The sequence below is a fragment of the Leptopilina heterotoma genome, unplaced genomic scaffold, assembly GCF_015476425.1.
Source record: "Leptopilina heterotoma isolate Lh14 unplaced genomic scaffold, ASM1547642v1 Lhet_36, whole genome shotgun sequence".
NCBI lineage: Eukaryota > Metazoa > Arthropoda > Insecta > Hymenoptera > Figitidae > Leptopilina > Leptopilina heterotoma.
Window position 1 is genome coordinate 1,200,712 of NW_025111040.1, and position 27,793 is coordinate 1,228,504.

The window sequence follows — 27,793 nt, forward strand, 5'->3', positions numbered from 1 at the left end:
CTTTTATTTTTATAATATTTTTATTTTTTATTATTATTGTACTTTATTTTTGGTTATACGCCAATTTTCACCAAGTTTTCTATTTTTCTAAAAGAAAATTTACTTTATTCGTTTATTTGCAAAAGAAGCAAAAAAAAAAAAACAATATTCAAAATTTAATTGATAAATTATCAAATTTTCGGTATTGTATTACCTTTTCGTCTAATATTTGTTTTTGGGGAAAATAGGCCTCGGATATTGCTACTTTTTCGAATTTTCTTCCAAATATTGCAACAAAATAATACATTTTTAGCATAAAATGCAATTTATTTCAATTTTTCTAGTGAGAAAAATAACTAGACAAATACAAAAATTATTTTCCAATAATTTTTCGAGTGTAAATTTTTAAAAATAAAAATTCTGAATGTAAATAAACGACTATTTCGACTTTTTTTAGGTCTTTAAGTCGATTCGAGGCCTGAGAAAAAATATTCCAATTATTCAGTATTATAAGTTTCTTGTAAGTCAATTTTTTCAAAACTCTTTTCTTTTGAAGAAAGCGTTATTTGAAAAAAGTTTTACAAGTCAAATTCTATTTTATTAAAAATTTTTCTATTTTTTCTTTTTTTTTTCTATCTCAAAAATTGAAGATTCAAATATATTTCCAAATGAGAAAAGAAGGAGTAATAAATAGAATTGTAATTAACAAACTAAAGATTAAAAAATATTTTTCTTAATTAAATTGTTAAAAGGATAAGAAATACTTTGTAATTAACAAATTAATGATTAAAAAATATTTTTACCATTATTACAAAACAAAGAGTAATAAAAATACATTTTGTGATTAACGAAAAAATAGTAAAAAATATTTTGTAATTAACAAAATAAGAAGTAAAAAATATTTTTTAATTAACAAAGAAAAAAAAATTATAGCAAGTAATAAAAAAAGTAATTAAAATATACTGTCGTTAATGAAAAAAAAAACGAAACAAAAGCGATTAACAAAAAGAATAAGAACTTTAGTACTTAATTTACAATTGCAAAAAACTTTGAATATTTCCGATTAGCTTTAAACTACTTAATTAGATAATTAATACTTCACTAAGATAATTTGCAATTAATCGAGAGAAAGAGACGAGATTTATTTAATACACTAATTTTTTCAGTATTTGTAAAATACTGAAAAATGACAATAATAATAATTTAGTAGTAATAATAATAATAAAGAAAAAAGTTATCGTTTTTTCGGTAAATTCTGGTGCAAATTCGTCGATAATAATATACGAACATTTAATGTTCATGCATCCGTCCTAATATATTAATATATTTTAGTTTTAAGATTATATTTTTATTTAATATTATGTAAATGAGACTTTTGTAATTTATCGAAAAAGAAAATTTATATATATTTTATTAACTGATAAAACATATGTGGAAAAATGTTTATTAAATTATCACACTCACCAAGAATTTTTTTTTATTTTTTTTCAATTTTCTACACTAATCTGTAACATTTTTTTTGCTACAAAAAATAAAAGTGTTACATAGAAAATAAATGAAATAATTCTTTTAAATTACTCTTAATAGTTTTAATAGTTTCATTATTGATGAATAATAATAATTATTATATTAATAAACAGTTAATTTATAGGTAACAATTAATATTATTATATTAATTGTTTATTGTCATTATTTTTTTTAAATAAGAAATCTCTTAAAAATTAATTGAATTCTCTCAATTTTTAAAAATTGATTATGTCCTTTAAGAAATTCTGTTGTTAAGGAAGAACAAAATAAACTGAAGATGTTGGTTTTGGTATAAGAAACGGAGAATTTTATTAATCCTGAGAGTAAACGTTGCAGAAAACAACAATATCGAGATCAAGAATGATGATTTTGTGATTTATTATTTTATTTTATGATTTCTGATGATTTAAAAAAATTTGAAAAATTGGATATATTTTTAAATTTTTCGTAAGAATTCAATTATATCAATGAATAGTAGGTACATTTTTCCCAGGTATTCAATTATTTTAAATACAATTTTCATAAAATTCTTCTCAAAAATTCACTTACTTGTAACGAAGTGTTTCGTTAATTACTTTGTGAAATTTGTCATGTGTAGGGAAAGTATATTTGGAAGTATAGAGAGTCGTTTGTTGTCCTTTTCTTATTATTGGTCTGTCTCATTTATTGTCAAGTCTCTCTTACGTGTCGTTAGGTCACTGTCTTGAGAGTTATTGTGGTTTTCGTCAAATCTGGTTAAATTGTGTGTGAAGTGAACAAGTAATTCAGTTTCCTGCCCCAAGCCGTTTGTGTTTGAGCAGTAAGTAATAAAAGCAACAAATTAGTCAAATTTGAGAGACTTAATCCATTTAAAATAAATTAATAAAATAATAATTAATAATAAACACGATTATTTTAAAAACTTAAAAGAAATTCTTCTTAAAATTAAATTATAATAATTGCGTATTTTGAAAAAGTGTAAAGTAATTCGTCGTAAAGTGAAAAGATTAAAAAAAATGTCTGAAAATGTGCAGGATGCTGTTACGGAAGAAGATTAGAAGGAAGAAGACGATGAAGATGACACTGAAAGTAGTGTCTCTGATTATGAGGAGGAGGAATCGAGTGGTGGCGGTGGAGATGGCGATGATGATAGTTGTGGAGGAAGTCAATCTGGTGCGAGCATCAGACCTGGAGTTGATCTTGATATAGGAAATACATTACGTCGAATTTTGGAAATAGACAGTGAATTAATTAACCAAAAAAATAAGGTATTTTTTACAACTATAATTTGTTAATTTAATGAATTTGTTTTACCTTCTTAATATAATAAAGGGCTCGAACCAGTGAAAGTCTTTAAAAATACTGACTTTACGGACCAAAAATAAAAATTACGGACCAATTACTGACAAAAATATAACCAGTCCGAGTCAAATAAGACTAAATAAAATAAATAATAACTATAAAACATGAAGATATCCGTAACTCCGAGTTTTCGACTCGGAGTGATCGATTTCTTCATGTTTTATAATAATTAAAGATGGCAAATTGATAAAATCATTATTTTATATTATAAGAATATTGTACTTCTTTATGACTATTATCAATTAAATATTTAATTGAATCAAATAATATTTATTGATGTCAATTAAATGGTATTTGAAATTTTAAACCAATAATTTCAGTATTTAAAGTAAATACCATTTAATTAACTCCAATAAATATTATTGGATTCAATTAAATATTTAATTAATGTAATAGTCAATTATTCGGTTATTTGAATCAATTAAATTTTTTCTAGTGTAGAATTTTCTAATAAAAATTGATTTAAAAATGAATTTCAGTTAAAAATTTAGATAATAATTCAAAATTAAAAGCAATATAGCGTGAATTTTTAGAAATAACTCAATTTTGAAAAAGTTTAATTGAATTTTTTTTACATTATTTGAAGTTCTTATTTTCTAATATATATTTAATTGAAGAATTTACCAATAATTGAAATTAGTAAAATTAAATATTGTAAACAAATGGATTTGAAAATTGACAGAGAACTTTTTCGAAAATTAATTCATTTAAAGAAGAATTTTAGTTAAAAATTCTTGAAAATAATAATTGAATTATAACAGGGTTGCCACAAATATTTAATTTTATTTTTCCCTGATTTCCAGACAAAATTCTCAAAATTCCCTGACCCTAAAAAATATTCTGATTTACTCTAAAAATTATTAGAAACTCAAAAAAATATTCTATTATATTTATTTACAGATTTCATTAATTGTAAAATTATTCAAAAACATCAATAATTTCTTTTCTAAATAAATATTTAATCATTATTATTTCCCTGTAGGAATTAAACTTCTTCAATACTTTCAAATTCAAACCTTTTTGAAATTCAACAATTTATTTTTATTACAAAACATAAAGAAGGCGATCACTCCGAGTCTTCGCCTTCTTCATGTTTTGTTATAATTTAAATTACCATGAAATTTTTCAAAAAAAATTTATTATTTACAAAAATCCTAATAAAATCCTTTGCAAGAATTCAATTATTTTTAAAAAGTAGTAAATTTTCTCAAAAAATTCAATTATTTGGAAAAATTGTAATAAAATTCGTTACAATAATTCAATTGTTTTCATAAATATAATAAATCGATTATTCGGTAATTCATTTTTTAATCAATTTTTATTAAAAAATTCTAGAAGAATTCAATTATTTAAATTAAAAAATGAATTATTTATTGAATAATTGAATGTTTCTTAAAATTGAATTCTCATAAAGAATTTTATCAACAAATTTTTAAATAATTCAATTATTTTGACAAATTTTAATTAAGTTTTTAAGAATAATTATATTTATAGAGGAATTTGATTAAAATATTGTATAAAAAATTAATTAAAATTCTGCGATGAGTTTTATTATTTATGAAAATAATTAAAAATTTTCCCAAAAATGTTATTAAAATTTTTCTAAAATAATTGAATTTCGGTGAAGAATTTTACTATTTCTAAAAATAATTAAATTCTTGAAAAGAAATTTTTTACATTTTTTTTTAATTATTGAATTTATGCGACGAATTTTATAAAAATTTTTTTAAATAATTGAAATAATTGAATTATTTCAAAGGAATTTATTAATAATTTTATAAATTATTGAATTTCTGTGAAATTTTAACAAAAATTTTATTCAAGTTTTTGAAATAATTGAATTTTGAAGGAGAATTTTATTATTTATAAAGATAATTGAAATTTTGACGAGAACTTTCTATTATTTATGAAAATAATTAAATGTTTGTGTAGATTTTATCAAATTTTTTTTTAAATAATTGAAATGTTTTAGAAAATTTTTGGAATTTTGCCAAGAATTCATTTTTAAAATAATTTTTATTAAAAAATTTTACGCTAATTATATATAATAATCGTCGTGATTCCAGATTTCCGGATCTCTGTCCACACTTGAAGTTAGTTATAGTTATTCTTTTGTTTTTTATACGTTTTGATAGAAAATAGAAATATACATATACATATACATACATTATAATAATCGTAAGTTTCCTTTCCGTTAGCAAATTATCTGCATTCATTTGTTTGTTTTGAAAATTTAATTTTGTGGGTTAAGTATTGGCATTTTTTATATATTTTTTAATGTCAAACTTTTTAATGTGGAAAATACTTTACTTATTAAATTGTCTCGACTCTTTGGAAAAAAATAAAAAATTATTAAAAATTATCAAAAATTCAAAAATCCGATTTTCTTAAAATTCAACATTTTTTCTTCTCTTTTATAGGATTTAGCTTCATTATTTTTTTGCTTTTGGAAAATACTTTACTTACTAAATTGTCTCGACTCTTTGGTAAAAAATGTGAAATTATCGAAAATTATCAAAAATTCAAAAATCCGAATTTCTTAAAATTCAACATTTTTTCCTCTCTTTTATAGAATTTAGCTTCATTATTTTTGTGCTTTTGGAAAATACTTTACTAACTAAATTGTCTCGACTCTTTGGTAAAAAATGTGAAATTATCGAAAATTATCAAAAATTCAAAAATCCGATTTTTTTAAAATTCAACATTTTTTTTTCTCTTTTATGGGATTTAGCTTCATTATTTTTGTGCTTTTTGAAAATACTTTACTTATTAAATTGTCTCGACTCTTTAGTAAAAAATCTAAAATTATCTAAAATTCGAAAAATTTCAAAAATCCGATTTTCTTAAAATTTAACATTTTTTCTTCTTTTTTATGGGATTTAGCTTCATTATTTTTGTGCTTTTGGAAAATACTTTACTTATTAAATTGTCTCGAGTCTTTGGTAACAAATCTAAAATTATCAAAAATTCGAAAAAATTCAAAAATCCGATTTTCTTAAAATTCAACATTTTTTCTTCTCTTTTATGGGAATTAGCTTTATTATTTTTGTGCTTTTGGAAAATACTTTACTTATTAAATTGTCTTGACTCTTTGGTAACAAATCTAAAATTATCGAAAATTATCGAAAATTATCAAAAATTCAAAAATCCGAATTTCTTAAAATTCAACATTTTTTCCTCTCTTTTATAGAATTTAGCTTCATTATTTTTGTGCTTTTGGAAAATACTTTACTAACTAAATTGTCTCGACTCTTTGGTAAAAAATGTGAAATTATCGAAAATTATCAAAAATTCAAAAATCCGATTTTTTTAAAATTCAACATTTTTTCTTCTCTTTTATGGGATTTAGCTTCATTATTTTTGTGCTTTTGGAAAATACCTTTCTTATTAAATTGTCTCGACTCTTTGGAAAAAAAAAAAAATTATTAAAAATTATCAAAAATCCGAAAAATTGAATTTCTTAAAATTCAACATTTTTTCTTCTCTTTTATAGGATTTAGCTTCATTATTTTTTTGCTTTTGGAAAATACTTTACTTACTAAATTGTCTCGACTCTTTGGTAAAAAATGTGAAATTATCGAAAATTATCAAAAATTCAAAAATCCGAATTTCTTAAAATTCAACATTTTTTCCTCTCTTTTATAGAAAGATAGATATATATATATCTTTTATAGAATTTAGCTTCATTATTTTTGTGCTTTTGGAAAATACTTTACTAACTAAATTGTCTCGACTCTTTGGTAAAAAATCTGAAATTATCAAAAATTCGAAAAAATTCAAAAATCCGATTTTCTTAAAATTCAACATTTTTTCCTCTCTTTTATGGGAATTAGCTTCATTATTTTTGTGCTTTTGGAAAATACTTTACTTATTAAATTGTCTCGACTCTTTGGTAAAAAATCTAAAATTATCGAAAATTATCAAAAATTCAAAAATCCGATTTTCTTAAAATTCAACATTTTTTCTTCTCTTTTATAGGATTTAGCTTCATTATTTTTTTGCTTTTGGAAAATACTTTACTTACTAAATTGTCTCGACTCTTTGGTAAAAAATGTGAAATTATCGAAAATTATCAAAAATTCAAAAATCCGAATTTCTTAAAATTCAACATTTTTTCCTCTCTTTTATAGAATTTAGCTTCATTATTTTTGTGCTTTTGGAAAATACTTTACTTATTTAATAGTCTCGACTCTTTGGTAAAAAATCTAAAATTATCAAAAATTCGAAAAAATTCAAAAATCCGATTTTCTTAAAATGCAATATTTTTTCCTCTCTTTTATGGGAATTAGCTTTATTATTTTTGTGCTTTTGGAAAATACTTTACTTATTAAATTGTCTCGAGTCTTTGGTAACAAATCTAAAATTATTAAAAATTATCAAAAATCTGAAAAATTGAATTTCTTAAAATTCAACATTTTTTCTTCTTTTTTATGGGATTTAGCTTCATTATTTTTGTGCTTTTGGAAAATACTTTACTAACTAAATTGTCTCGACTCTTTGGTAAAAAATCTGAAATTATCAAAAATTCGAAAAAATTCAAAAATCCGATTTTCTTAAAATTCAACATTTTTTCCTCTCTTTTATGGGAATTAGCTTCATTATTTTTGTGCTTTTGGAAAATACTTTACTTATTAAATTGTCTCGACTCTTTGGTATAAAATCTAAAATTATCGAAAATTATCAAAAATTCAAAAATCCGATTTTCTTAAAATTCAACATTTTTTCTTCTCTTTTATAGGATTTAGCTTCATTATTTTTTTGCTTTTGGAAAATACTTTACTTACTAAATTGTCTCGACTCTTTGGTAAAAAATGTGAAATTATCGAAAATTATCAAAAATTCAAAAATCCGAATTTCTTAAAATTCAACATTTTTTCCTCTCTTTTATAGAATTTAGCTTCATTATTTTTGTGCTTTTGGAAAATACTTTACTTATTTAATAGTCTCGACTCTTTGGTAAAAAATCTAAAATTATCAAAAATTCGAAAAAATTCAAAAATCCGATTTTCTTAAAATGCAATATTTTTTCCTCTCTTTTATGGGAATTAGCTTTATTATTTTTGTGCTTTTGGAAAATACTTTACTTATTAAATTGTCTCGAGTCTTTGGTAACAAATCTAAAATTATTAAAAATTATCAAAAATCTGAAAAATTGAATTTCTTAAAATTCAACATTTTTTCTTCTTTTTTATGGGATTTAGCTTCATTATTTTTGTGCTTTTGGAAAATACTTTACTTATTAAATTGTCTCGACTCTTTAGTAAAAAATCTAAAATTATCAAAAATTCGAAAAATTTCAAAAATCCGATTTTCTTAAAATTTAACATTTTTTCTTCTTTTTTATGGGATTTAGCTTCATTATTTTTGTGCTTTTGGAAAATACTTTACTTATTAAATTGTCTCGAGTCTTTGGTAACAAATCTAAAATTATCAAAAATTCGAAAAAATTCAAAAATCCGATTTTCTTAAAATTCAACATTTTTTCTTCTCTTTTATGGGATTTAGCTTAATTATTTTTGTGCTTTTGGAAAATACCTTTCTTATTAAATTGTCTCGACTCTTTGGAAAAAAAAAAAAATTATTAAAAATTATCAAAAATCCGAAAAATTGAATTTCTTAAAATTCAACATTTTTTCCTCTCTTTTATAGGATTTAGCTTCATTATTTTTTTGCTTTTGGAAAATACTTTACTTACTAAATTGTCTCGACTCTTTGGTAAAAAATGTGAAATTATCGAAAATTATCAAAAATTCAAAAATCCGAATTTCTTAAAATTCAACATTTTTTCCTCTCTTTTATAGAATTTAGCTTCATTATTTTTGTGCTTTTGGAAAATACTTTACTAACTAAATTGTCTCGACTCTTTGGTAAAAAATCTGAAATTATCAAAAATTCGAAAAAATTCAAAAATCCGATTTTCTTAAAATTCAACATTTTTTCCTCTCTTTTATGGGAATTAGCTTCATTATTTTTGTGCTTTTGGAAAATACTTTACTTATTAAATTGTCTCGACTCTTTGGTATAAAATCTAAAATTATCGAAAATTATCAAAAATTCAAAAATCCGATTTTCTTAAAATTCAACATTTTTTCTTCTCTTTTATAGGATTTAGCTTCATTATTTTTTTGCTTTTGGAAAATACTTTACTTACTAAATTGTCTCGACTCTTTGGTAAAAAATGTGAAATTATCGAAAATTATCAAAAATTCAAAAATCCGAATTTCTTAAAATTCAACATTTTTTCCTCTCTTTTATAGAATTTAGCTTCATTATTTTTGTGCTTTTGGAAAATACTTTACTTATTTAATAGTCTCGACTCTTTGGTAAAAAATCTAAAATTATCAAAAATTCGAAAAAATTCAAAAATCCGATTTTCTTAAAATGCAATATTTTTTCCTCTCTTTTATGGGAATTAGCTTTATTATTTTTGTGCTTTTGGAAAATACTTTACTTATTAAATTGTCTCGAGTCTTTGGTAACAAATCTAAAATTATTAAAAATTATCAAAAATCTGAAAAATTGAATTTCTTAAAATTAAAAATTTTTTTTTCTCTTTTATACCATTTAGCTTTTTATTATTATTTGAATTTTTATTCAAGAGAAAAAATGGAAAACTGAAAAAATTTAGAATTTTTTAAAAATTACAGGCCTTTTCCATGATTTTCCTGATTTCCAGAAGCCTTTTAAAAATTCCATACCATTTCCATGATTTCCATGATTTTTAGATTCTGTAGGAACCCTGCTTTTGTCTGACTTTCTTCTGAATTATCGAATTCAGTTAATTCTGATGTTAATTTAATTCTATTTTCGTTATGCACGGCAAAAAATATTTAGCTGGATGATGTACAGATTTCACTTTAGTAGCGAAATTATTTAGTGCTTCAATTAATACTTTCGTTATTCTAGAGAAACTTATCGCTATTTCAAGTAAAACTTTTTTCAGTGTGTAATAATTATTATTTCTTTAAAAAGTATTTAAATTAAAATGGCTTTATAAAATAAGCAATGCAAAAGATGACCCAGATACTAATTGTAATTGTTCTAGCCATAGTTTAAGTCTAGTAATGTAAATTCTATTTAAATTGAGACTATTGAGTGAAATTATTTAAATTTTAGTTAGTTAAATCTCTTTGTTAGGTTATAATAATTATTTCTTTAATATTTTTTAAATTGTTTAAAATAAGCAGCCCCATACAACATTCCCGCGCGCTTGCGCGCGGATAGTTTGGCTAGTTCAATTATTTAAATACAAAAATGAAAAAATTATTTTTATCAAAATTGAATTTTATCAACAAATTTTTAAAATTGCATTTTTTTCGATGAATTTTAATGACACTTTTTAAGAATAATTACATTTTTCGAGGAATTCGGTTAAAATTGTATTTTAAAAATAATTGAAATTCTATGATGAAATATTATTTATAAAAATAATGAAATTCCTAGAAAGAATTGTATTATTTTATGAAAATAATTGAATCCCTGTAAAAAATGTTATTATTTATGAAAATAATGAAATATTGGGCAGAAATTTATAAAAAAAGCGTAAATAATTGAATTGAGGTGATTTTTTGAAAATAATTGAAATTTTACCAAGAATTTGATTATTTATAAAGATAATTGAAATTTTGACAATAATTGTTTTTTAATTTTTGAACATAATTGAATTTCTGCGAAGAATTTTATTACTTTTGAAAATAATTTAATTCTTCGAAAGAATTTTATTCAAGTTCATTAAAAATAATTGAATTTCGGTGAAGAATTTTACTATTTCTAAAAATAATTAAATTCTTGAAGAGAAATTTTTTACATTTTTTTTAAATAATTGAATTTATGCGAATGAATTTTATAAAAATTTTTTTAAATAATTGAAATAATTGAATTATTTCAAAGGAATTTATTAATTATTTTATAAATTATTGAATTTCTGTGAAATTTTAACAAGAATTTTATTCAAGTTTTTAAAAATAATTGAATTTTAAAGAATAATTTCATTATTTATAACAATAATTGAAATTTTGACGAGAATTTTTAAAACAGTTTTTTAAATAAGGGACCATTCAAGTATTACGTAAGCATTTAAGGGGGAGGGGGGGGTCTAGCTATTGCTTATTTCCATTAGAAAAAATGGCGTTAATGCATATAAAAAATCTTACATGGGGGAGGGGGGGGGTCTAAAAACCTGAAAAATATGCTTACGTAATACTTGAATGGCCCCTAATCGAATATTAAAGAATTTTATCATTATTCAATCAATTTTACAAAAATAATTGAATTTCTGCGATGAATTTTTAAAAAAAATTTTTTAAATAATTGATATTTTACGAAAATTTTTTTTGAAATTTTTTATATTGAATAATTGAATTCCTGTGCAAATTTTGATTATTTATGAAAATAATTGATTTATTTTGAAGAAATTTATTAAAAATCTTGTAAATTATTGAATTCTTGTGAAATTTTGACAAGAATTTTATTAAAGTTTTTAAAAATAATTGAATTTCGAAGAAGAATTGTATTATTTATAAAGATAATTGAAATTTTTACGAGAATTTAAAAAAAAATTTTAAACATAATTGAATTTTGAAGAAGAATTTTATTATTTCAAAGATATAATAATAATAATAATAATAATAATAATAATAATAATAATAATAATATAATTGATATAAGTGAAATGACTAGAATTTTTTTAATTTTTGAATATAATTGAATTTCTGAAGAAATTTTTATTACTTTTAAAAATAATTGAATTTTTGAAATTAATTGTAACTTTTCCAAAATTCAATTTTTTTTAGTATTTTTAACAGAAATTCTTTTATCAATCTAGTATTTATGAAAATTGTAAAAATTATTCGTTAAATAATTTATAAGTCATAGTTTTATGATAGTTCTTGTAAAATTAAGTTATTCAAAAAGAAATACTTACTCTATGAGGAAGTACTTATTGCCTGAAATAGAAAAAATTCAAGGTTTTGTATTAAAATTTGTGGTCATTTCATAGTTTACGAGACAAACAAAAAAAAACAAAATTTTAGTGTTTTCTCATGAATTTTTAAAATTCAATTTTTTCCAGTACTTTTACTAAAAATCCCTGACTTCCCTGACCAATTTTACTTCCCCTGACTTTTCCCTGAATTCCCTGACAGGGTCTGGCAACCCTGTAATAATGATGAAAATAATTTTATTGACTTGAATTCATAAATTAAATTATTTGTGACAAGTAATTTTTATTTTTATCAATTACTTAAATATTTTAATGAAATAAAAAGATGATTAGTTTTAAATAAGTTATTACTTGTGTTAAATTAAAAATTTTTCAATTAATTTTTTTCAGTGTATCATTCAATATTATTTCGTTTAATTCCGTATTATTTGTATTATTCTCATTATTCCGTATTATTCCATATTATTTGTTTTATTGTATATTATTCATATTAATTTGTTTTGAATAATTTAATTTGTAATAAATTCTATAATATCAATAAAAATTTATCAGAAATTTTAAATCAATAAAATACCGAAGAGAGACCTAAAAAAATGAAAATCAACTAACAACAAAATTTAAAATCAAGAAATAAAGAGTCAATAATGTTCAATGAATATAAAATTTATTCAATGAAAAAATTCAAGTTGATAGCATTTTACAATTTACCAGATGTCCGCGCCACATTCATACAAATTCATACACATTACACAATAAATTGTTCTTGCAGACAATGGATTTATGGAACGCTTTGGAGCAAAGTGGAGTCGTAGTTTCAAATAGGCTGAAATTAATACTGGAGGCCACAAATTATGACAATCTATCAGTGCTAAAAGCTTTTAAAAAAAAAACCAACGGAGTATTGAGGAGTTTATGAGGACAACGCTACATGAGCTCATTGATGATAATGATAGAGAGATTTATTATGGGGCGTACAAAAATAATCCGGAGCGGTTTACGATCTCACATGGACTGAAGATAAACCTGGATCAGGTTGTAAATGCTGCGAAACGGATAAACATCAGACATGATCCCATTTCTGGAAGCACGTTTTTATCATCAACGCAGTACCCCCATAGTAGTTCATCCTTTGCAGCATCCACGCCAAACGCCAATGCTGCGTCGGAACCTTCAACGTCATCGACACAGCCAGCGTGCTCATATTCTTCATCAAGAGCAGATGGCACAGGAAATGAACCACCTTCGTCTATGGCCAGGTTGAAAAATAGTCTAGAAAACAACATCAGTAATTATATGCAACGTAAATATAGACATAAATTTTCAAAGATTTCGGCCAACATAACATTAGACGAAGGTGGCAATTATTCTGCTGCCGTGAAATGCCCTGTTGTTGGTTGTCAGGAAGTAAAAACGATTCAAATGAGTGATATGCGCTGGATGACATCGAATTTTTACACTCATTTGAAAAAGCATAATCTTATATGTCACCAGAGTTCAGTATTAATGTTGGTGACCTTGGTCGAAGAGGAGGAGGTGGACAACAGTGAAGATGACTAAACCGTCAGGAGCACATTCCGGCACAACATGAATGAATGAATGAAGAATTAATTAATTAATTCATGTGAGAATGAATGTGAGCGCCATTGCAGCAGCATCTCACAAGGATTAAAGGTAAACCTGGATCAGGTTGTAAATGCTGCGAAACGGATAAACATCAGGCATGATCCCATTTCTGGAAGCACGTTTTTATCATCAACGCAGTACCCCCATATAGTAGTTCATCCTTTACATCATCCACTCCAAACGCCAATGCTGCGTCGGAAACTTCAACGTCCTCGACACAGCCAGCGTGCTCATATTCTTCAACGTAAATATAGACGTAAATTTTCAAAGATTTCGGCCAACATAACATTAGACGAAGGTGGCAATTATTCTGCTGCCGTGAAATGCCCTGTTGTTGGTTGTCAGGAAGTAAAAACGATTCAAATGAGTGATATGCGCTGGATGACATCGAATTTTTACACTCATTTGAAAAAGCATAATCTCATACGTAACCAGAGGTCAGTATTGACGTTGGCGACCTTGGTCGAAGAGGAGGAGGGGACAACAGTGAAGATGACTAAACCGTCAGGAGCACATTCCGGCACAACATGAATGAATGAATGAAGAATTAATTAATTAATTCATGTGAGAATGAATGTGAGCGCCATTGCAGCAGCATCTCACAAGGATTAAAGGTAAACCTGGATCAGGTTGTAAATGCTGCGAAACGGATAAACATCAGGCATGATCCCATTTCTGGAAGCACGTTTTTATCATCAACGCAGTACCCCCATATAGTAGTTCATCCTTTACATCATCCACTCCAAACGCCAATGCTGCGTCGGAAACTTCAACGTCATCGACACAGCCAGCGTGCTCATATTCTTCAACGTAAATATAGACGTAAATTTTCAAAGATTTCGGCCAACATAACATTAGATGAAGGTGGCAATTATTCTGCTGCCGTGAAAAGCCCTGCTGTTGGTTGTCAGGAAGTAAAAACGATTCAAATGAGTGATATGCGCTGGATGACATCGAATTTTTACACTCATTTGAAAAAGCATAATCTTATACGTCACCAGAGTTCAGTATTGATGTTGGTGACCTTGGTCGAAGAGGAGGAGGTGGACAACAGTGAAGATGACTAAACCATTAGGAGCACATTCCGGCACATGAGTAGCTGAATGTGAGCACCATTGCAGCAGCACCTATAAAATATATAAATCGTTTTTGTCGATTCAAAGATTCAAAGAATGTTATTTAAGTGAAATAAAAACTTGAAAAAGTAATTAATAATAATTATTATTAATTAGATTAATTTATTATGATTAATAATAATAATTATTATTATTACATAATTATAATTTAACAGAGTGGGCACAAGTTTCAGTTTATCAATTTCCCTGACAATTTACTGAAATTAAAATTATTTTTACAGAAAAAGATGAAAGTTTACAAAAAATAAGTATAATTTATGAATTTTAATAATTTCTAAAAATGACAAATATCCCTACCTGAAATCAACTAGTTTCTAAAATTTTCAACTAAACTTCATCTCTGAATTAATTAATTTAAATAATTTTCCAAAAGTTCTTCTAAAATCCAATTATTTAAATACAAAAACTGAATTTATTATAAAAATAATTGTAACTCTCCATACTTTTTTTAAAGTTATTTCTAAAATAATTTAAATTATTAAATTAAATTATTTATTATTATTATTATATTATTATTATTTATTTAAATTTTGAACGTAATTGTTTTCTCAAAAATGTTAAAAATAATTCTAAAATGTTATTAATTTTTTATGTATTTAAATTTTTGGAAATATGTAATTGAAAATACTGGAAATATTAAATTTGAAAAAATTATATAATAATTATCATTAATTTTCATTTTTAAAAGATTTAAATTTTTACATAACAATTTTTGATATTTCAATTATTTTCAAAATTTGCAATTAAAATTCTTCGAAAACTGATTTTTAAAAACTTTAAATGAATACTTGAAATAAATAAATTATTTTCAATTAAATTTTACAAAATTTTAACTATTCAAAAAAAATTTTTATTATAGATACATTTAGTTTGGAAGAAAAATTGTAAAAGTCACAATTTTCCAAAAAAAGTCAAAGAAGTGTAATAACAATTCATAATTTTTTTATAACTAAATATTCTTATTTAGTTTGTCTTGTTTATAACATTTAACTCAAAATTAAATTGCTTTATAAATTGATAAATATTTCATTAGTTCTTTTGATTATCACAAAGTTAAACTATTACCGTAGAAAATTGTCAAATTAAAACAACTACTCACATATGTGTGAACACTCCAAGTCTCTAATGTAACTACTTTTTAAAGTTATAGTAAATTATATACCAATTAATTTAATAAATATGAATCAAGGTTCCCCAATCATGCCCATCTCAAGAAATAATTGATTGAAGATTGGATTAAATTTTCGATATTATCACTTTTTTAACTTACAGACTTCACACTCGATAATTAATTTTGAAAAAGTAGGAAAAACTAGCTTTCAAACTAAAAAAAAGTTGTAAAAAAGTATCAAAAAAAATTTACAGAAAAATTCATTCTTGCGAATAATTTTATAAACATTTTTTAAATAATTCATTTCTCTCGACTAATTTTATGCAAATTCTAATTTAAATAATAGAATTCTTGAGATATTTTTATTATTTATGAAACGAATATTGAATTCCTTAGGAACATTTTTACAAAAAACTTTTTAAATAATTGAATTCTATTTGGAAATTGTATGAAAATATTAGATATTAAAAATCATTGAGTTGCAAAAAGTTTTTAAAAATAATTAAATTTTACGTAAAGAATTCTATTAAAATTTTTGAAAGTAATTGAATTCTTGTGAATGACTTTATTAGAATTTTTTGAAATAATTGAATTTTGCAAAGAATTTTATTAAAATGCCTCAAAGTAATTTAATTTTTGGGAAGAATTTTCTTATTTATCGAGATAATTGCATTATGTCGAAGAATTATTTATGAAAACAATTGAATAATTGCTAAAAATTTTTTTGAAATTTTCAAAACTAATTGAATTCCAGAGAAGAAATTTATTATTTATGAAAATAATTGAATTATTGAGAAAAATTTTATCAAAATGTTTAAACAGAATTGAGTTTCTTTGAAAAATTTAGTTATGTTAGAAAATAATTGAATTCTTGTTATAAATTTTAGTTATTTACGAAAATAATTGAAAATAATTGTAATTCTTTCGAAGAATTTGAATTCAATTTTTTTTTAATTTGAATTTTAAATTGAATTCATGTCAAGAAATTAATTCAAAATTTAAAAAATAATTGAATTCTTGAAACCAATTTTATAAACATTGTTTTAATTAATTAATTTTTTCAAAATATAATGAATATTATAAAAATTTTATTTTAACTAATTGAATTTTTCTATTAATTAATTTAAAATTGTATTAAAATTAATTGAAATTCTTCGATGAGTTTTATTTATGATGAAATAATTGAATTCTTGCTTAGAATTTTATCAAAAATCTTTTGAAATAATTGAATTTCCATAATTGACTTAAAGAATTGTATAAAAATAACGTAAAAAAATAGTAAATAGTAGATGAGTGCGAAGCCTGTAGCTAGCATATTTTTTTCTGATAAGGATTTTAAAGAATATTTAATTTTGTGTCATCAAAAAAATAAAATTTTTTTTTAAATAGGATTCGGTTTCGACGAAGTGAGATACATGACAAAAAAAGCATCTCTTACCCGCAGGTGAGTAGCTTCATTTGGCAGGTGGATTTGTAGACATTTCCATCGCTTCCGCACACCGGTCCATCGACGGGGGCAAAATCACAGGAAACTGGACAGTTTTCTCTGTGCGCCGAGATGTTGTTGCACGGTCCAAGATGAGAGAGTTCAATTCCCACCCGGCAAATTTCCACCCTCAACATGCATTTATTGAGATATGTTCTTCCATCCGTTCCGCAAACAGGGTCCTGATCATTTGGACAGCGGTGCTCGCATTTGCTACCTGAAAATAATATTCTAAATTAATCAAATTCCTATGGGAATTTTATTATTTATGAAAATAATTGAATTTTGAATGAATTTTATCATTGCTTTTTTTTAAATAATTGAATTCTTTTGCGAAATTTCAAGAAAATACTAAATATTGAAAAAAATAATTAAATCGTTTTAATGAATTTTATTATAATTTTTGTGAATAGTTCTTTGATCGAAAAATAAAATTTCTAACCTCAAATTTTTGAATAGAAAACCGCATGCAATTTTATTATGGGAAATAATATAAATAGAAAAAATCCCACTTGCAGAAATATTTAAATCAAATATTTCGTGTAAAGATAAAAATTTAATGAAATTTTAATACTTACATATCCTTTCACATCAGAGATCAGAGACACAATGGACGCCGGCCGGCTATCAAAAACGTGGTCAGGTCGTATAAATTTTAGGTTATAACCAAAATGGCGTACAAGCGGAAATGGAAGTATATATTCACCCAGCCCGGTGACACTGCTTTACAACTCGTGGCAACATGCTGACTGCTGCCACCGCAGCGCTGATTAACTTTAAGGCCAATATTTTGGCGGGAATTTAAAAAAAAATAATATTATTTTAAATATTTATTAATTATTTTATATTAATAATTATTAATTTTGCAAAATATTGATAAATAATTAATAAATATTAATAAATATTTATAAATAATAAAAATAATGTTATTTTTTTTTTAAATTCCCGCCAAAATATTGGCCTTAAAGTTAATCAGCGCTGCGGTGGCACCAGTCAGCATGTTGCCACAGAATTATATGGAAATGTATAGGAGTGTCACCGGGCTGTATTCACCTTACGCAATTTTTGCACACCCGCGCAATTTGACATTAAATTGATCATATTTTACAATAATGAAATGTAATAAAACATATTAATGTTATAATGTGATAGATAATTTATTGTAAAAATAAATAATAACAAATAAATATATAATATGGTTATATTTTTGATACAGTGTTACATAAATAATTTATCTTTGTTAATAATTCTTATTAAGGTTCATAAAATTTTAAACAAAATACCGACATATTTTAATTTGTTGATAATAAATAAATAAAAAATTATAAATAAATATCAAAAATATACAGTGAAGTCAACAGTCCGGCATATTGCAGGCATGCTTGGTCTTAAGAAACATTAAGCGGTACAAAAGTGACTGTTACGTGCCTGGCACGTTTGTTATCTGGGATATTTAATAATTCTTTTAAATTACTCTTAATAGTTTTAATAATTTCATTATTGATAAATTATAACTATTATATTAATAAACAATTAACTTATAGGTAACAATTAATATTTATTAATTGTTCAATGTTATTATTTTTTTAAGAAAATAAGAAATCTCTTAAAAATTAATTCAATTTTCTTATTTTTAAAAATTGATTATGATGTTTTTTAAGAAATTCTGTTGTTAAGGAAAAAAAATAAACTGAAGATGTTGGTTTTGGTAAGAAACGGAGAATTTTATTAATCCTGAGAGTGAACGTTGCAGAAAACAACAATATCGAGATCAAGAAAAAGAAAGAGTTTGAAGTGATCCTTTTTTTTCTTTTTTTTCCGCAGGTACTGTTTGCTACAAAACAAACTGTAGTTCTTGAAATTAAAAAATAATTCACAAACTATTTAAAATTCGTGAATTTATATTTGTTGTGCTAAATCGCAATTTAAAAGGAAACTTTCATCATCAAAAAAAAAAGAAAAGAAAAATCAATCATTATGTTCACATATTCATTTGTATAAAAATAAATCCACTATCTATTCATTCATTTAAAATCAGTGATTTTCACACAATTCAGTTGCTTGTGGCTCAGCCTGCGTATAATATTGCTCGCCGAACCATTCACGATGTAATTCTAAATAACTGAAAATAATTTTAATTTTTAATTAATTAATGTAATTTAAAGAATTCAAGAGAAAATAATTTCTTAATTCTCGTAAAAAATTAAGAAATAGAAAATTATATTTACCTTAGAACCATATCTAAATACTTTAAAACAACTTTCAATTTTTTATCAGCTATATCCGAATTCTGCAACAGTTCTGGCAATTTGACTGAAATGAGAGAAAAATATATGTTAATTTAAAACAAAATGAAGAAAAAATTGAGATTCTTAATAAAATTAGAGTTTGAAAATTAAAATTAAAAATTACCAAATAGTCGGACAAAGTGTACAGCGCCATAAATGAGACAAGGATTGCGGATGCCTTTAAATTTTGCAGATTCTGGAATTAATCTCCAGCCTTTGGATTCTTGAAGTAAAGTACCGATATGAGCGGGAACAACAACAGGCATTCTTAATGTAACCCCTCTTGGACTAGAACAACGCGAACTTGTGCTGGCCATGCTGCTGAAAAATGCAAATTACACTTCTACAGTGATTGGAATTTTCAAGAATTTCATTTCAAAATTTCAAACGCTTCTAATATTCAATTATTATTTCCAAATTTTATTTAACTGAAATTCTATTTTAAATCAATTCTTATTAGAATTCAACAATAACTGAATTATTCAAAAATAAAAATTTTTGTAAAATTTAATTATTTATTTATGAAAATAATTGAATTATTGCGAAGAATTTTAATTAATTTTTTAAAAGTTCTAATTAAATTTTTTTGAAGAATTTCTTTAAAATATTAGTTTTTTTAAAAATAATTTTAATTGAAAATGTTATTGAAAATGTTGAAAGTAGTTAATTGGATTTTATAAATAATTTCTTTCAAGTTTTGAAAATAATCGTATTTGTTAATAATTAAAATTAAACATTTTATTATTGAATTTTATTAAAATTTTCTAAAATAATTTAATTTGAAATGAAAAAATTCATTTCATTAAAAAAATTGGAAAAATTCCGTTTAAATTGAAACACATTAATCTATTTAAAATTGGAAAACAAAATAAAGTTTTATTTTTAAAATTTATTTGCAAAAAAAGAAAAATTACCTCGACAAATTTCCTTGATCCTGTTTTGTTTCTTCATGGCTTCTTAATTGTCTTGGCTCTTCAACAGAACTAACTCTGCATGATCTTAATTTCCGTTTTACCTGATTCACAGGTTTATTTGAATTTTCTATTTCCGGTTCTTGTTCTTGAAATGGAGGTAGATGAGCATATTCCGTATCTTCTATTTCCTCCTTTATTGCCACATCCGAAATTCTATAAACATAAGACACAAAAAATTAATTAGTAACATTTCTTTTAATTAACTAGTTGCAAATTCTATAATACTTTAGTCAAAATAATTGTATACTTCGTTATGATTTTTTGATTTATTTATTTTATGATTTCTTATGATTTAAAAAAAAATTTTAAAACTGGCTTTGGAGATTTTTAAAAAATTTTGTTTAGTTCTTTTTTTAATAATTATTTATCACAAAAAAATGTACTAACTCGAGAGCTTCTTCCTTAATTTCAACTGGTTCCATATTTAACGAAGCAAGCATTATTGAAGTATTTTGTTCTCTTTCTTGCCTATAGAGGAGAAGTTTTTGCAACGTAAAATCGAAATAAACTCTTAGGCCATCGGCAACTTCACGACAAAGATTTATATCTGTCAACGTTTTTTCAACAACATTATTGCCCTTATTTCGTTGTGTTTTATCAGGAATACTTTTCAACTCCGTTTCCGTAAAATGATGTACCCACGATTCTAAAATAGTTGCAACTGTTGGTTGCGCTGGTAAAACAACAAGCTGTAAAAGATAAAAAAAAATTCCAATAAAATAAAATAATATTTTTCTTCAATTTATAAATAATAATTACAATTAAGATATTATTACAGGCTTCTAACTAGATCCGTAAAGTCCGTAATTTGATCGAAAATGAACGAAAAGTATTAGTAAATTGTACAATTCAATTATATTCAAAAATTTTAATAAAATTTCTGGCAAAATTTCAATTATTTCCCAAAAATTTCCCTCGATTCAATGATTTTCAATATCTACTATTTTAATAAAATTTTCCAAAACAATTCAATTATTAAAAAAAAATATCACAGGAATTCAATTATTAACAAATTTTTTTATAAATTTCTTCGCTATAAATCAATTATTTTTATAAATAATAAAATTTTAATCATAATCCCTCGAAAAATGTAATTATTCTTAAAAATGTTATTAAAATTCTTCGAAAAAATGCAATTATTTAAAAATTTGTTGATAAAATTCTTTATGAGAATTCATTTTCAGAAAACATTAAAATATTCAATAAAATTTTTGTTTGTATTTAAAGAATTTAATTCTAATAAAATTTTCTAATAAAAATTGATTAAAAAATAAAATTTTCTAAAATTCTTCTAAAAAATTCACTTATTTTTTAAAATTTTGCAAAAAATTCAATTATTTGCAGAAATAATAAATTTATTATTTAAAAAAGTTTTAATAAAATACTGTTCAAGAAATCAATTATTTTCTGAAATAATTAAATTTACGATGTACTGAAAATCATTGAATTCTTGTAAAGTATTTATAAAAAAAATTGAATATAATTTAATTCATTTCAAGAATTTTATTCAAATTTTTTTTAAATACTCAAATTTTTTCGAAAAAATGTAATTAAAATTGTATTGAAAATAATTTAATTCTTGGTAAATTTTATTTTACTTTTATTTTTATTAAAATTCTTTAAAATAATTGTTTAGAAAAATTTTATTACAAATTTTTAAAAATAATTGAATTTCTCAGAAGAATTTTATTATTTAAAAAAATAATTGAATTCTTGCGGAGGATTTTATTTGTAATTTTTCAAAATAATTGAATTTTTTGAAAAAATTTTATTATTTATGGAAATAATTTAATTCTAGTAGATTTTTCTAATAAAAATTGATTTAAAAATGAATTTCAGTTAAAATTTTAGATAATAATTAAATATTAAAAGCAATATAGCGTGAATTTTGAAAAATAATTAAATTTTGAAATTAATTGAATTTTTTTTTCATTATTTGAAATTATTGTTTGAATTTTTTATTTTCTAATATATATTTAATTTGAAAAATTTACTAATAATTCGAAATTTTTATTATTAAGAAGGTAAAACAAATTCATTAAATTAACAAATTATAGTAGTAAAAAATACCTTATTTTTTTGGTTAATTAATTCACTGTCTATTTCCAAAATTCGACGTAATGTATTTCCTATATCAAGATCAACTCCAGGTCTGATGCTCGCACCAGATTGACTTCCTCCACAACTATCATCATCTCCACCACCACCTAAACCACCGCCACCACTCGATTCCTCCCCCTCATAATCGGAGACACTACTGTCAGTGTCATCTTCTTCCTCTTCCTCCTCTTCTTCATCGTCTTCTTCCTCCTCATCTTCTTCCGTAACTGCATCCTGCACATTTTCAGACATTTTTTTAAATCTTTTCACCTTACGACGAATTACTTTACTATTTTCATTTTTCTCCTTTGCCATCACTAGATTTTCTTTATTATTTTTTAGCACTTTTTTTCCTTCTTCAATTTTTAAATTTTTATTATTTTCCTTCACTATTCCTTCTGTTGTTGTCCCCCTCGATTTTAAATCGACATTTTTTCTCCCCTTACTATTAACATTATTAATTGACTGTTGTTTTTTATTACTGTCTCTTAATTTGACATTTTTTCTAACCGTTAAAAGCGATCGACGTTTTTTACGTTTTTTCTGTTGATTTGAATTTGAAGAATTTGAAATAACAATTTCCGAATCTAATTTATCGAATTTCACTTTTCTGTTTGGCGTCATTTTTTCGTTTTAGAGAGAAAAAAACTGGATGCCACGGAATTTTTTTTGTGTTATATGTTTCGATTGAAATTGTTTGACTATTATAGTTCATTGCACTGCGTACAGAGTGAAAAGAACTTTGTAAACAGAAAATTTTGCGCGTGTTTCAATAGACGAAGCATAAATAAAATTCCTAGAAACTATCAACTACAATTTTGTCCTTTAAACGACCTTTCAAGAATTGCTTTTATAAATTTATAATGTTCGATAAAATACATAATTCAAATAATATTTTCCTGACAGAAAAACTAGTCTAAAAATTTATTTTTCATTGGATTAGATATTTTGTTATTTTTGAAAAAAGATTCAACGGGAAAGCAGAAAATTAAAGGTAAATAAAAATGATAATTGAGATAATTCTTACTTCAGTATCGTACTCGTCTCGTTGACCAGAACTTCCGTCTTCGGAAGATCCGGTCGTCGCTGAAGTCGCACGACTTCCAGCACTTCTTGCCTGTCTTTTTGATTCTGATTCCGATTCCACTAGACGTTCGGAATATTTATAACTTCTCTTCTTTCGCTCCCTTCTATACAAATATGCTCCCCTAATAAAAAAAAGTAAATTAGCATTTAATTATTTTTTACTTACATTTATTCTAGAACTAAATTATTTACTACTTTCTTTTTTAAAATTCCTTTTTTAAAAATTTTAAATCTATATTTTTTTAATAAAAAAATAATATAAATAACAAAATATTACAAGGAAGGAAAATTCTACTATTCTTCTATTTAATTTATATCTTTATTCAAGCGATTAAAGAAAAAAAATATATACTAAAGGAAAAAAAGAAAATTTTAAATCTTACAACTGAAGTTGCGCTTTTTGTGCAAGATCCCTTTGTAGTTGCCTATTTTCTTCTGTGTCTTTTAAAACATATTCTTCCGTGACGCAACGATCCCAAGAAGAATTCCATCCCTGAAATTATAAATATTAAATTAATCTTAAACAATTCTCAAACAATTTTAATCAATTAATTCAGGACTGCCACGAAAAATTACTTTTGTTTTTCCCTGACTTTTTCCTAATTCCCAGACAAAATTTTGACATTTTCCCTGAATATTTAGAATATTAAGAATATTCTGATTAACTCTCAAAATTATTAGACACTCAAATAATTTAAACTTTCATAAAATTTAAAAAAAAAATTGAATTATTTACAAAAATGTTAATAAAATTCTTCGCAAGAATTCAATTATTTACAAAAATTTTAATAAAATTCTTCGCAAGAATTCAATTATTTTTATAAATAATAAAATTCTTTACAGGAATTAAATTATTTTAAAAAAATGTAATAAAAATTAATTGCAAACCAATTTTTCTAAATAATAAAATCCTTCATAGGATTTCAATTTTTGCAATGCAATTTTAAGTAAATTCTTCGAAAAATGTAATTAATTTCAAAAATTTTATTAAAATTCATAGAAGAAAAAAATGAACAATTATCAATTATTATTTTGAATAATTTTTGCAAAAGTTTCTAGAGAATTTTCGTTATTCAGAAATTCTTTAATTAAATATTTCTTCTATAAATCCATGATTTTGATTAATTAAATAAATATATATTAAAAAATAACAGTTGATAAAATTACTAATAAAATTTCGAATTATTTAAAATACAAATCTTAATAATTTGCATATTTTTCATTACCTGAAAATGTATGAGATACTCCACAGCTTTCCTACCTCTTTGATCTTTATTTACAATTACATCTAAAACCTGTAAGGCAATTTTAAATTGAAATTAAAAATAAATTCTCAAATTAAAATTATAAATATATAGCTATATAAAAACGCATTGCTGCCAATTTCCGTAATTCGAATTGTTGTCAACTTTCAAGTTCCGTAATTGATAAAATTATTAAAAAGTAAACTAGAAATTTAACTAATCTAACTGAATTATCTTCTTTAAAAATGAGAGTAATTATTATTTATTGTTTTTAATACAGAAAAAGTAACTTTTTTCTATTATGAAATTGAAATAATTCAATAGTAACAAGTATAACAACAATGACAATTATGCGAAAGATTTGAAATACAATTCTAAAATAACAATTTTTTTATTGTTTAGATACTAGATATAGACTGGAATGTATAAAGAAAAAGTAGATAGCAATAATTAAAGAATGGAATATAGAAATTTAAATAGAAAAACACAAGAAATATATTGTTTTGATAAAAAATGAAAACTATGCCTGAGAGTTTGGTTATGTTAGTAATTTTGTTTCTGGCTTACCTTTGAATCGTATAACACTTTTGCTTTTGTTGGATCGGGTTCGTAACATAATACTTTTTCACCGTCAGAAAATTTAAATTTAGGTCCTCGAGTCGAAACCATGTTTTATAATATTTTAAATAATATACAAAGGACGTGCATTCGATCATGGCAGATCGAATGCACCACTCTACTATTGTTGTACTATCTTTTTTTCATATAAAAAAAATATAGTTTTATCTTTCTCTTACTTGTGTATTTTCTCTTTGTGAAAGACAAAGACAGGAATTGAAATTAAGGCGACTTTGTATGACCAGAGATGGGTAGTTCTACGTTGAAGTTTTAGGTCCTATATTAAAGGTACTGCCACAACTGTTGTCGACAACAGTTGTGGCAGTACCTTAACACTTTAACAGGGACAGCACGTGTTTTGCTGTAAACAAAATAATTTTAAATAGTATTTTTCACTGAATAAATTAAAGAAAATTATTATAATAAAATATAAATTTAGTCATAAATTACTCAAGAATTCAAGTTTTCAATTAGATGGATTAGATGCTAATTGATTTTCCTAACCTAAAAAATATTTGTCAACACCGTTTTTATATTGTAATTTTTTCTACATTTTTATTTAAAGAAAATGATGGAAGTTAAAATTGACGATATCGTTATGCCCGGTGATATTGTAAAGGAAATTTTTCCGAGTAAAGGAAAAATAAAAGTAATGCTGGGTCCTGGACTTAAACGCGATGGTGAAAATGTAATTGTCTGCAAAGCCGGTGTTTTAAAACGACGAGATCCTTTCATTTATTATGTCAATAGTTATGAAAAAAGGTACGTTATTTGTTATTGTTCTTAACAATAATTAAAAAACTTTTTTTCATTTAGATTTCAATCTTTTATACTAAAAAATAATTTAATTATTTTTATGAGTAATACAATTTTTCACATCAATTCAATTATTTAAAAAAATGTAATGAAATTCGTTGTAAGAATTCAATTATTATCATTAATAAAATTTTTCCTAGGATTTAAATTATTTTTTCTATAAATTCTATTAAAAATAATTGAAATTCTGCAATGAGTTTTATTATTTATGATAAAAAATTGAATTATTTCGACAATTTTATAAAAAAGTTTCAAATAATTGGATTTTTTCGAAAAAATTTATGCAAATTCTATTTTTAATAATTGAATTTTATTACTTACTTTCGAAAATAATTGAATTCTTGTGATAAATACTATTATTTATGAAAATAATTGAATTTTGTCGAAGAATTTTGCTATTCATTTATAAAGATTTTTAATAAAAATCCCTGACTTTTCCCTGATTTCTCTGATCTGTGGAAACCCTGAAGAATAAAGTTTGTAATAAGAGGAAATATTTATTTTACAGATACGTTCCAAATCGAGGTGAAAGCGTAGTGGGAATTGTAACACAAAAAGCCGGCGATATATTTAAAGTCGACATTGGATCAAGTGAACAGGCTTCACTCTCGTATTTAGCATTCGAGGGTGCATCAAAACGTAATCGTCCCGATGTTCAAATAGGCGATGTGATTTACGGTAAATTACTTGTCGCAAGTAAAGACATGGAACCCGAACTCGTTTGTGTTGATTCATTTGGAAAAAAGGGAAAACTAGGTGTTTTAAGTGCCGATGGAATGTTATTTTCATGCTCATTGAGTTTAGTGAGAAAAATACTTAATCCCACATGTCCATTATTACACCTACTCGCCAAGGAACACAAATATGAACTTGCAATTGGAATGAATGGAAAAATATGGTTAAAAGCCGGTCCATCAGTCGATGAGACAATTGCCGTGGCAAATGCAATTCTCGCCGCTGAATTTACATCGACAAATGAAATGCCAGAATTATGCTCGAAAATTGCGCAAATTATTTTTAAAACCAGGTGACAATTTTCTTAAAATTCGATCTTTTTAATATTTTCTCTTTTCTCTAATTTGTTGAATTTTAATTTTCGAATTTTGCGCAAATAAAAATATTTTTAAATTAAAAACATATCCAATTTGTTACTAAAAAAATACAACTTAACATTAAGGAATGGTGAAGAAAATTCATTAATTATATGAATGACTTTTTTTTATTTATTGTACCATTATTTGTAATGATGAGTTATTTTTTTGTTTTTCTTTCTTTTTTTTTGTAAATAAACTTTGAAAGGATGACACAGCGTGATTAGTTAATAGCGTTAGACAATCTGTGGTTTTTTTTGTTTACAATAAAAAACCTTATATATAATATATATTTATATTCTAATTTTGAGTTATTTAAATAGACCTCGGAACTTATTACATTGAATGATTCTAATAAAAACAAAAGAAGAAACATTAAAATTCAACTACAAATAACTATCGAGATAATCTCGTAGAAGGCGCGAACTTTAT

At 23.9% G+C, this 27,793-nt stretch overlaps 4 protein-coding genes across 5 annotated transcripts; 2 read left to right on the forward strand and 2 right to left on the reverse strand.

The window, feature by feature from the left end:
- Positions 1-2,245: 2,245 nt before the first annotated feature.
- On the forward strand, positions 2,246-14,024 carry LOC122505491. The gene is made up of 4 exons (XM_043617149.1): positions 2,246-2,305; positions 2,520-2,753; positions 12,558-13,116; positions 13,684-14,024. Exons 3-4 carry the CDS (start codon positions 12,701-12,703, stop codon positions 13,940-13,942), a joined length of 675 nt encoding a protein of 224 aa, XP_043473084.1. The 5' UTR covers positions 2,246-2,305; positions 2,520-2,753; positions 12,558-12,700; the 3' UTR covers positions 13,943-14,024.
- An 89-nt stretch (positions 14,025-14,113) lies between these two features.
- On the reverse strand, positions 14,114-17,839 carry LOC122505493. Its single transcript, XM_043617150.1, has 3 exons — positions 17,723-17,839; positions 17,097-17,361; positions 14,114-14,538 (listed from the first exon to the last, which is right to left on the reverse strand). Exons 2-3 carry the CDS (start codon positions 17,279-17,281, stop codon positions 14,475-14,477), a joined length of 249 nt encoding a protein of 82 aa, XP_043473085.1. The 5' UTR covers positions 17,282-17,361; positions 17,723-17,839; the 3' UTR covers positions 14,114-14,474.
- A 1,008-nt stretch (positions 17,840-18,847) lies between these two features.
- Positions 18,848-25,595, reverse strand: LOC122505494 (male-specific lethal 3 homolog). Of its 2 annotated transcripts, none has more exons than XM_043617152.1 (10): positions 25,404-25,595; positions 24,819-24,887; positions 23,976-24,085; positions 23,534-23,714; positions 22,477-22,740; positions 20,794-21,095; positions 20,347-20,559; positions 19,557-19,750; positions 19,373-19,457; positions 18,848-19,266 (listed from the first exon to the last, which is right to left on the reverse strand). In XM_043617152.1, the coding sequence occupies exons 1-10, from the start codon at positions 25,503-25,505 to the stop codon at positions 19,179-19,181; spliced, it is 1,608 nt and encodes a 535-aa protein (XP_043473087.1). In that variant the 5' UTR covers positions 25,506-25,595; the 3' UTR covers positions 18,848-19,178. The 2 variants fall into 2 exon arrangements, with proteins under 2 accessions (XP_043473087.1, XP_043473086.1); XM_043617151.1 differs by having other exon boundaries at positions 19,557-19,753.
- On the forward strand, positions 23,346-27,651 carry LOC122505495 (exosome complex component RRP40). The gene is made up of 3 exons (XM_043617154.1): positions 23,346-23,500; positions 26,020-26,216; positions 26,779-27,651. Exons 2-3 carry the CDS (start codon positions 26,023-26,025, stop codon positions 27,299-27,301), a joined length of 717 nt encoding a protein of 238 aa, XP_043473089.1. The 5' UTR covers positions 23,346-23,500; positions 26,020-26,022; the 3' UTR covers positions 27,302-27,651.
- The last annotated feature ends 142 nt before the right edge of the window (positions 27,652-27,793 follow it).

What these genes read in the sequence shown, in the direction of transcription:
- LOC122505495 (XM_043617154.1), top strand. Translation starts at nt 26,023, where the DNA reads ATGATGGAAGTTAAAATTGACGATATCGTTATGCCCGGTGATATTGTA. An exon ending in GTCAATAGTTATGAAAAAAG is followed by an intron (nt 26,217 to 26,778) that starts GTACGTTATTTG and finishes TTTATTTTACAG; the next exon opens with ATACGTTCCAAATCGAGGTG.
- LOC122505491 (XM_043617149.1), top strand. Translation starts at nt 12,701, where the DNA reads ATGAGGACAACGCTACATGAGCTCATTGATGATAATGATAGAGAGATT. An exon ending in AGACATAAATTTTCAAAGAT is followed by an intron (nt 13,117 to 13,683) that starts TTCGGCCAACAT and finishes ATTTTCAAAGAT; the next exon opens with TTCGGCCAACATAACATTAG.
- LOC122505494 (XM_043617151.1), bottom strand. Translation starts at nt 25,505, where the DNA reads ATGGTTTCGACTCGAGGACCTAAATTTAAATTTTCTGACGGTGAAAAA. An exon ending in CAAAAAGCGCAACTTCAGTT is followed by an intron (nt 23,715 to 23,975) that starts GTAAGATTTAAA and finishes TTTTTTTATTAG; the next exon opens with GGGAGCATATTTGTATAGAA. An exon ending in GAGACGAGTACGATACTGAA is followed by an intron (nt 22,741 to 23,533) that starts GTAAGAATTATC and finishes GAAAATGTGCAG; the next exon opens with GATGCAGTTACGGAAGAAGA.
- LOC122505493 (XM_043617150.1), bottom strand. Translation starts at nt 17,281, where the DNA reads ATGTTGAGGGTGGAAATTTGCCGGGTGGGAATTGAACTCTCTCATCTT. An exon ending in ATGAAGCTACTCACCTGCGG is followed by an intron (nt 14,539 to 17,096) that starts GTAAGAGATGCT and finishes TATATTTTATAG; the next exon opens with GTGCTGCTGCAATGGTGCTC.